The 11,180-nt window shown below is 38.7% G+C and overlaps 1 protein-coding gene across 1 annotated transcript; it reads right to left on the bottom strand.

Moving 5' to 3' along the window:
- Window positions 1-603: 603 nt before the first annotated feature.
- Window positions 604-9,372, bottom strand: LOC117478559 (putative C-type lectin domain family 20 member A). Its single transcript, XM_034125562.1, has 4 exons — window positions 9,239-9,372; window positions 1,881-1,901; window positions 1,324-1,543; window positions 604-989 (listed from the first exon to the last, which is right to left on the bottom strand). The coding sequence occupies exons 1-4, from the start codon at window positions 9,263-9,265 to the stop codon at window positions 649-651; spliced, it is 609 nt and encodes a 202-aa protein (XP_033981453.1). The 5' UTR covers window positions 9,266-9,372; the 3' UTR covers window positions 604-648.
- Between the last annotated feature and the right edge of the window lie 1,808 nt (window positions 9,373-11,180).

The raw sequence follows: 11,180 nt of genomic DNA, 5'->3' as shown, positions 1-11,180 counted from the left end.
ACGCTAACGTCAGGAGTGTTGTGACTACTCCGTGTCCACGGTAACAGACGCAATGACATCAAGACACGTTGCCTTTATTTGATCTGAAAAAATTAAACATTATAAATACATTAATAATAATAGTTACTTTATTTGTATGGAACCTTTCATGCAAGGTGCATCCCAAAGTGCTTTTCATGAGGACATTTCTATTTTGAAAACAGCAAAATATTAATTAATTACATATATATATATATATATTATCATATATGACAAAAAAAAGGAGCATCAAATCATAATATTTAGAAAGATAGAAAAGGCATTAATTAATATTTTCCCCTCGAAGTTGTTACAGTAATTAAAATAGTCATACAAATCTTTAGGGAAATTGCTTCAAGTTTTCATCCCCATTTGGGTGACGGCATAATTGTGTTTTATGAAATAATTGGAAGACATTCTTACATATTACAGGAAGAAAACTTGGTCTGATCCCAAAACATATTACTTTTATGACAATATATGAAGTAAAGCATCAAATCCTCATGTTATGGAAGCCAATTCCCTAATTTATTATCCCTAAAAATGTAAAAATGAATTATATGTACAATTATTTTGTTTTCTTCATAGCTTATTTGACGGAATTATGGAATTTAACAGTGAATCTTCGTGTTACTCACGTCCGTAGCAAATGAATGGTTTCTTCAACCCACAGTACAAGCCCTCCCATTTTTCAGAGTCATGGAAAGCTGCAGCCACACAAACCTTAAAAGCTCTGTGTTCAGGTTCATTTTCTGCCCAGTACTTGAAGGAGGAGAAACTTCCATCGGACCACTTCCAGGAGTCTCTGTAAAGGCCGATCCAATATATCCCTCCAGGTAACAGCTCAACAATCTGCTGCTCCTCCGCCGGGTTTCTCACACTGGCCAGGTCTGTGTGGTGTTCTCTGCAGTAGCTCTGGGCCTCAGTCCATGTCATTACACCATCAGTGGAGAGAAATCTCACATTCGGTCCTGAAAATGGACCCCAGAGAAGTGCTGAGTAGAGGCACCACGACATACAGCCTGACATCAATCACACATCTGTGGTGGTATTGATGCCTTTATAATATAAAATATAACATTAAAATCATCTAGACATAAGGAATTACACCAATAAATGAACACATGTATTAAATAAACATGTATGATATTATAATCTGAAAGTGTTTTTAAACGGTCTCTCCACATGAATTTAAATATAAGTAAGAGTTCAGATATAAAAAAGTTTGGGAACCATTTGTCAGATATAGAATAATAATAATATAATTTCAGAAGCTTCAAAATAATCTGAAATTAATATTCTTACCTTTGACCTCACAGCAGACTGCACAGTAGCGGTTGTCACAAACAACATCATCCCATAGTCCATGAGGAGAACAAATCATTGAGCATCGTTCTGTCACAGTGTTGCCTGGTTGTCCAGACCCCCATCGTCTGAACTCCATCTCCCCCGGTTTGTAGAAGCTTGGGTCTGACAGTGACCACCTCCAGGTGACCACGTCCTCATACAGCCCTTTCCAGGCTGACTGAAAGAAACATTAAATGTGTTTAAAAACTAACACCCTGATCTAGCTTTTAAAGCTGCTCAAGGAAATGTATGTGTTTATTAAAGAGACATGTTTTGCCTTCATGAGACCAGCCTTGGTACATGGTGATCTAATGGGAATCCCCTCAAGTCAACATTCATTTAAAGCCTTGCTACTCTGAACCTCTTCAACTTTATTTCAGTATTTTACGCTGGCTTGGGCTTAATATTTTTTACAACTCTGTTTTCAGCTTTCTGTAATAATCTGTCGATTTTAAATTTGACTCTAAAATAAATGTAATTCATTTGAATCGAAAGACAGAGAAAAGTGACCTCACTTGGTTGTATTGGCCTGCCATGTTGTTCAGGAGCTTCACAACCTCCATCCTGAGCAGCTAGCACCACCGGCGGGTCTCTGCGGTCTCGCGCCGACGGCTGCCGGCCTAGCAGCAGGACCTCTACCCACACCACCGGAGGACTACGGGTCCACGCCGAGGGCTGGTGGCCGAGCAGCGGAGATCCACACACCGCCGGCTGGCTTCAGAGGAGGACGGATAGCTTCCACATAGGGCTGTGCCATTAATCGTATTTTAATCGCAATTACGATTTTGGCCTGCCACAATTACAAAAACAACATAATCGAAAAAAATGATTATTTTGCTTTGCTAGGTTGGGACATATTTGATCTAATTTATTTTATTCTAATTTATTTGTATTTATCATATTTATATATGTTTAGTAGCTTGTTGAAGTGTGCTCCAAAATATTTGTTGATCTTGTTTATTGGTATTTATTATTTTGATATCATTTATTTTCGTATTGGTTTTTCAGTTGAATTATACGTTCAGGGTAATCAACAGTTAAAAAGACACTGTTCAAATTATTATTTGTATTTGTTTTAAAGTTCAATAAATGGATGTTTTCAAAGTCAATGAATAATCGTATTTAATAATCGTGATATCAATCATTGACCAAAATAATCGTGGTTATGATTTTTGCCATAATCGCACAGCCCTACTTCCACACCACCGGAGACCTACGGATCCACACCGAGGGCTAGCGGCCTAGCAGCGGAGATTCTCGCACCACCGGACACCACCGGACACCACCGGACACCACCGGACACCACCGCACCACCGGACACCACCGGACACCACCGGACTGGCTTCAGAAGAAGCCGGCTAGCTGAACAGCTAGCTCTGCCGGCGGGTCTCGGTGGTCTCGCGCTGATGGCAACACCATCGGAGGACTGCAGCGCCGATGGCTCCGTGCCGAGATCCATAAAACACCAGCTAGCTTTGACTGCTCCACTGTCAGCAACGGCACTGGGGTAAAGCCTAGAAATCCTGTGTTCAAAAAACACTGTTGCACAAAAATGTTTCAAACAGTGAATCAAGCTAAAATAGTGTGGGATCTTCGGTGCAAGCCGAAGGGACTATTCAGTGGACATTTAAATTTCCGCAGCATCTGCAATAAACATGAACAACTAGAACATCTCCTCCTTGAGTCCAATATTGACTGTTTGGGAATATCTGAATCTTGGCTAAAACATTCGTCACCATCCACTCTTGTATCTATGTCAGGATATCATGTGTTTAGGAAGGACAGACTGAAGGGAAAAGGAGGGGGTGTGTTGCTTTATGTGAGGAATACCTTTACTTGTAGGGAGATTGCACTCCCAGCTAATATTGAGTTTGATTGTGTTGGTGTGGAAATCACACTATCTGAGGAAATGTCCCTCACCATGATTTGCCTGTATCGACAACCCACCGCTAAGGTGGATTTCTATGACCAGGTAAAACTCCTGCTGAATTCCTGTGACTCCAACAAAGAGCTAATTATTTTAGGAGACTGTAATATCAACTGGAATGACAGACAAAATAGAAAAAGCATAAAACGGATCACGGATAAACACAACTTAATACAACTAATGGATCAACCGACTAGAATAACCAAAACCTCCAAGACTATGATAGATTTATTATTTACAAACAAAACTGACAGAATAGTTAAAACCTACAACTTCCTGACTGGTCTTTCTGACCATAATCTTGTTCTTTTTGCCAGGAAACTCACAAACAAAAGGTTCATGGCCAGGGGCGGACTGGCCATCGGGACGTTCGGGACGAATCCCGATGGGCCGGTACTGAAGTGGGCCGGTCGGACGACGTGGGCCGGTCGGATAAGTCACTAGCACCCCCCCCCCCGTCGACAATTTCCTCGCGGTATTAACTTGCGGTACCGAGGTGGGCCGGCGGTACCGAAGTGGGCCGGTCGAGAGTCCCGGGCTGATTTATAGTCCCAGTCCGCCCCTGTTCATGGCCACACCTAAAACCCCTGCCTTGGGTTCACGCTTCATCCCCAAAAACCTGCAACAACGTTTTATGGAGGCAGTGAAAATGATTAATTGGGGGGACACTCTGTCCTCTGAAGACATTGGTGAAAACAGTGATCTGTTTATATCTCAAATTAATGATGCAATGTCTTCCTTCTCAAGGAGAGGGTCAGTTAGGGACAGGAAGGAACATCATCTTCCCTGGCTGAATCTACAGTGCAGGAATTTGATTAAATCTAGAGACCAACTATTAAAGCAGAGCTTAAAATCCGGACTATCCACTGACAGACATAAATGTACTCATGCTCGTAATAAGGTAACTCAAACAATAAGACAGGCCAAAGCAAACTTTTTCATCAATATAATTGAAGGTGCGAAAGGTAACAGAGAGGTTGAGGTAAAAAATATAATCTTAGGGTTAAAAGGTTCTAAGGCTATATGCAGATGATTTAGACACCAACTTCATAAAAACACATATTGACAGTCTAATAAAACCAATTACTATGCTAGTAAATCAATCTATTATGATGATGCATCATGAAGTCTGATGCGTCCTCTGGCTCCATGCAAATTGGTCAGAGGCAACAATCCTTTGCATATTAGGCAAATAATAACCATACAGCTGAAAAGACCATTTGGGGATCTGTTTAAAAAAACTTGATACAGCTATTTTTCTACAAAGTTTAAACGTTCCCCTACTTTCTAAACATTCAAGAAATAAAACCACACACACACACACACACACACACACACACACACACACACACACACACACACACACACACACACACACACACACACACACACACACACACACACACACACACACACACACACACACACACACACACACACTTTTTTGTTGACAGTGAATAAGACTAACAGGTCAGTCCAAACCAAGTCAGATAACAAAAGTGATAGTTATTTATAAATATACTGTTTTAAAAATCCTTCAAACTCAAGTGGGTAGCCTGGTTCACACCTGACAGAAACAGTGGTGACCAACATCACTTACAGAGTGAAATGAACAACATAAACTCTGGCAGCCATTCAAAAACCATCTTAATACCAAGTGTATATGTGACCTGCTCTATCGAAATCAGTCGCATTGACCCGAAGACACATTTTGAGTTGTATACACTGTTAGAAAGAGGAGATTCCTAGCTTTCTAATGATATCAGGATTGTTGTTGTACTCCAAATATTAAGCGAAATATGTCACATTATATAATGACTATCACCGAGTCATCATTTTGAGAAAAAGGCCTTCAAAGTTTCCTCTTCTTTCAGAGAAGAGGAAACTTTGAAGGCCTTTTTCTCAAAATTATCCATCGATCTGATTGATTATTAGCGGAGCAAATGATCAAAGTAGTACGGAGGGAAAATATTTTCGTTTGGATTACTGGTCTTTGTGTGTATTGTGTTTGTTTCCCGGGGAAAACACTCACGAGAAACACCGGCTGTTGTTATGCCTGCTGTGACGTTAAGTTACTCCGTTCTCCGCTTGTAATTATGCCGTTACAAGCTTCAAAGTTGTATTTATCATCTGAATTTGCCGAAACAAGTTTCATATTCTGAAAGCCAAGACTTTGTTTATTTGAAATCAGATGAAAACAAACTGTAACGGGCCCTGCGGTGTTATCTATGATTACTACAGTATACGCTTACATTCATAATTTCAGCCGGAGGGAGGGGGGCGGCGCTGAGGAAGAGCAGAGTGGCGAGTGAGAGGTGCCTGTCATCTTCCCTTTACAAGCTTAAAAAATGTATTTATCGTGTGATTTTGGAAATAAAAGTTTCATATTCTGAAAGCCAACACTTTGTTTATTTAAAATCAAACAAAACACCCAAACCCCGAAAAACTATTTATTTACCAACCTGGTCTCACCAGAATGCGTGACTCCACCACGACTCCTTAACACCGCAGTGCGTGGTGGAGTCACGAACTTTGCTACATTTACGTGTCGGCACCACGCAAACAACCCCAATGTAAAGTGAATGAGGCTCCTTTGTACACACGCATTTCTACAACGTCCAGCATTGAGCTTTTATTCTATAAAACGTTTTTAAAATCTACTTTATAGCTTGTAGTAACTCACGGGAGGCTTCTTTTATTTTATTTGTATTCATAATCATTTTTATTTTTCATCAGAATGTATTATGGTGCATTAGTTACGAATTGTTGTTCTCAAAAAACAGTGCATTGTGTGTAATACAACTGTGATTTTTATTAAATGAGTTAGTTTTTAAGGAAGGCCAGAGCTTCAGCTGTGTCAAATAGATTGTTCCCTTTAGTTAACGTTATTTAAAAGATAATTATATTCCTATTTGATCATGTCCCCTTTATTGTATTACGGACCCAAAGAGCGATGAGCGTCCATTCCCATTCACTCATGTCGTTTTAAGGAATCAGATATAATATTAAAGTCCTTTCGAGTTTGCATAAAGTTAGAAAGGCACATTCAGGGTTTTGAGGGAGTATGCAGATGCTTCCTTCAGTAGAAATGAAGTAGAGGCTAAATCTGGCACAATACATCTCCTCTCTTTGGATAGGATGAAAACAAAATATGATCAAAGGTATTCTGTATTTTAAATTAAAAGAATATTACCATAAGCAACCACATTTCATAAAAAACACACATTTGTACAAATTCCACTTTAAGTATTGACATAATTACTAATTTTAGACAAAGAAAAATAACAATACACACAAACACACACATGCGCACGCACACGCACACACACACACACACACACACAGACACACACACACACACAGACACACACACTACAATCACACGCACTAATGTTATATTTAACTAATATTTAACTCCCTCCACCCCGCATAAAATCACGTTTAGAAGTAAATATATATTTTCTTGAATAAAGGAGAACAAATATCTTTATATCTATATAGAGAATCAGGAGGCCATAAATTGTCTAAAATCAGGGAAATTACCATTCTGGCCAATAACCAATACCAGCCAATAATCCAACATGTGAGAAATAACTGAATAAACAATTCAAATAAATAACATCTCTTTATTGGATATAGTTTATTCTTCATAGTGATTATTTTTATATTATATATATTTGATCTCCAAATAGAGTTAAAAATTACAATAAATTGTAGTTAAGGTTCCTACTCTGCAAAAAGGGTTAAATGTACACTATGTGGTGTGGACCCATTGACACAAAGTGTTGAAATCAGATCTGAGAGTGTTCATTTGGGTATGCTGATTTTGCTTTGATATAACATTCAAATCACTCTGTTTGCATAAAGTAAGAAAGGTCAAAGCAGCACAATAAAACTACCCAGAGGTTAAACCTGGAACAATACGCATGTTCTCTTTGGATGAGATCAACACTGTCAAAATACCACATTACAATTAAAATACTTGCATTTTGTGATTATAATCAGGAACATGTACTCAAAGTATCAAAATGAAAGGTAATCAATACTTGCTCCTTAAGTCTATACGTTATGATATAATTTGTATCACCCTGTAATAATTCATTTTGTATTCACAATTAACTGTTAACAGTACTTTACTATAAAGAAGTTTGACAGTAAAACAGCTTTACTTTTGGTTAGAGTTTAACACTGTAAGGATGGTATGAGCATGCAAAACTAATCTCAAACACAAGACACAGCAGGGCAGGGCAGGAAGAACACAAGGACACCAGAGCCGTTTCTCAGTTCTCCAAAACAGAAATAAAAAGGGTTTTGTTTGAAGATCTGTTTAGCACGCTAACGTCAGGAGTGTTGTGACTACTCCGTGTCCACGGTAACAGACGCAATGACATCAAGACACGTTGCCTTTACTTGATCTGAAAAAATTAAACCTTAGAAAGACATTTATAATAATAACTACTTTATTTATATGGAACCTTTCATGCAAGGTGCATCCCAAAGTGCTTTTCATGAGGACATTTCTATTTTAAAAACAGCAAAATATTAATTAATTACATATATATATATATATTATCATATATGACAAAAAAAAGGAGCATCAAATCATAATATTTAGAAAGATAGAAAAAGCAATAATTAATATTTTCCCCCTAGAAGTTGTTACAGTAATTAAAATAGTTATAAATATCTTTAGGGAAATTGCTTCAAGTTTTCATCCCCATTTGGGTGACGGCATAATTGTGTTTAATGAAATCATTGGAAGACATTCTTACATATTACAGGAAGAAAACTTGGTCTGATCCCAAAACATATGACTTTTATGACAATATATGAAATAAAGCATCAAATCCTCATGTTATGGAAGCCAATTCCCTAATTTAGCATCCCTAACAATGTGAAAATGAATTATATGTACAATTATTTTGTTTTCTTTATAGCTTATTTGACGGAATTATGGAATTTAACAGTGAATCTTCGTGTTACTCACGTCCTTAGCAAATGAATGGTTTCTTCAACCCACAGTACAAGCCCTCCCATTTTCCAGAGTCATGGAAAGCTGCAGCCACACAAACCTTAAAAGCTCTGTGTTTAGGTTCATTTTCTGCCCAGTACCTAAAGGAGGGGAAACTTCCATCGGACCACTTCCAGGAGTCTCTGTAAAGGCCGATCCAATATATCCCTCCAGGTAACAGCTCAACAATCTGCTGCTCCTCCGCCGGGTTTCTCACACTGGCCAGGTCTGTGTGGTGTTCTCTGCAGTAGCTCTGGGCCTCAGTCCATGTCATTACACCATCAGTGGAGAGAAATCTCACATTCGGTCCTGAAAATGGACCCCAGAGAAGTGCTGAGTAGAGGCACCACGACATACAGCCTGACATCAATCACACATCTGTGGTGGTATTGATGCCTTTATAATATAAAATATTACATTCAAATCATCTAGACATAAGGAATTACACCAATAAATGAACACATGTATTAAATAAACATGTATGATATTATAATCTGAAAGTGTTTTTAAACGGTCTCTCCACATGAATTTAAATATAAGTAAGAGTTCAGATATAAAAAAGTTTGGGAACCATTTGTCAGATATAGAATAATAATAATAATATACTTTCAGAAGCTTCAAATTCATCTGAAATTAATATTCTTACCTGTGACCTCACAGCAGACTGCGCAGTAGCGGTTGTCACAAACAACATCATCCCATAGTCCATGAGGAGAACAAATCATTGAGCATCGTTCTGTCACAGTGTTGCCTGGTTGTCCAGACCCCCATCGTCTGAACTCCATCTCCCCCGGTTTGTAGAAGCTTGGGTCTGACAGTGACCACCTCCAGGTGTCCACGTCCTCATACAGCCCTTTCCAGGCTGACTGAAAGCAACATTAAATGTGTTTAAAAATGAACACCCTGATCTAGCGTTTAAAGTATTGTCCTGCCATGTCGTTCAGGAGCTCCACAACCTCCATGCTGTCTACAGTGGCCAGGTCTGTGTGTTTCTCTCTGCAGTATCTCTGTGCTTCAGACACGGTCTTTGCTTCATAAACAAAATGGTACTGATGTCCAGCATGTGAGGAGACAGCGCTCAGCCCTGTAGAGACACACACATTCATTTATAACTTGAGTTTTCATTTAAATTGTGATTACCTTAATAAACACATTATGACAAATGTCTAGCCTACAATACACTTATTCAAACAGTGTATCTAGTGTCAAAAATGTCCTCTACAGCTAATTTTCTCATGGCAGTCATCTGTACACATCACATTTAATATCATTTTTCAACCACATGGCGTGAAACTTGTACAGGTATAAAACAATAAAAATATATCCAAATACATAAAACACTTGCCTGCAGCAGCCATGATCAGCATCACAACTACGTCCATCTTTGTTTGGTTTATTGTGTGGCTTCAGATTGCAAGTGTTTAACGCGGATAGTGTTTCATATTATCAGCTATTTGAATATAAGCGCCAGAGGACGCATCAGACTTCATGATGATGCATCATGAAGTCTGATGCGTCCTCTGGCTCCATGCAAATTGGTCAGAGGCAAGAATCCTTTGTAGTCTGATTCATTATCCCCCCATGGTCTGAACTCCGTCTCCCCCGGTCCGTAGAAGCTTGGGTCTGACATCGACCACCTCCAGGTGTCCCGGTCATCGTACAGCCCTATCCAGGCTGACTGAAAGCAAGAAATTGTTATAATTATTACATCCTGTTGAAGCTTTTAAAGCTGCTGCTTAAGAAAATGTGTATGTTTAATAAAGAGAAGGTTTGTTGTGCCTTTATGAGAGCAGCCTTGGTACATGGTGATCTGATGGGAATCCCCTCGAGTCAACATTCATTTACAGCCTTGTTACTCTGAACCTCTTCCACTTTATTACAGGGTTTTATGCTATAGCTTTGGCTTAAAACATTTTCAACTTTGTTTTAATACTCAGGTTCCCATAGGACTTTAAAACAGGTTTAGCTTTCTGTAATAATCTCTCCTTTTTAAATTTGACTCTAAAAGAAATGTAATTCTTTTGAATTGTAAGACAGAGAAAAGTGACCTCACTTGGTTGTATTGGCCTGCCATGTTGTTCAGGAGCTCCACAACCTCCATGCTGTCTACAGTGGCCAGGTCTGTGTGTTTCTCTCTGCAGTATCTCTGTGCTTCAGACATGGTCTTTGCTTCAGAAACAAAATGGTACTGACGTTCAGCATGTGAGGAGACAGCGCTCAGCCCTGTAGAGACACACACATTTAGGCTATAAATTGACTTTTCATTTAAATTGTGATTACAAATTGGTCAGAGGCAAGAATCCTTTGCATATTAGGCAAATAATAACCATACAGCTGAAAAGACCATTTGGAGATCTGTTTTAAAAAAACTTGTTACAGCTATTTTTCAACAAAGTTTAAACGTTCCCCTACTTTCTAAACATTCAAGAAATAAAACCACACACACACACGCACGCACACACGCACGCACACACACACACACACACACACACACACACACACACACACACACACACACACACACACACACACACACACACACACACACACACACGTCTAACGAAGTCAAACTGATATTATAAGTGTCAATACTTATTATATCAGAGGTGGTAATAAAACAAAAACTATAGTTTTGTGGGATATCATATGTGCACTTCTACATGGTACACTTATCCTTTTTTTAAACTGTTACTGTACTTGGATGGGTGAATTATAAATTGTTATTTGTGTAATTTCTATGTTTAATATTGTTATTATAGTGCATATCTCTTATTTAATATTTTTGCTATTTTGTCTCCTTACTTTTGCTTTTCCCTCTGTGGGAGTAATAAAGTTATTCGGATTCAGATTTTTAAACTCTTACACTTAAAGGTGGGG

The sequence above is a fragment of the Trematomus bernacchii genome, unplaced genomic scaffold (genome assembly GCF_902827165.1).
Source record: "Trematomus bernacchii unplaced genomic scaffold, fTreBer1.1, whole genome shotgun sequence".
Lineage (NCBI taxonomy): Eukaryota > Metazoa > Chordata > Actinopteri > Perciformes > Nototheniidae > Trematomus > Trematomus bernacchii.
This window is presented reverse-complemented; position numbering and strand designations above follow the sequence as displayed.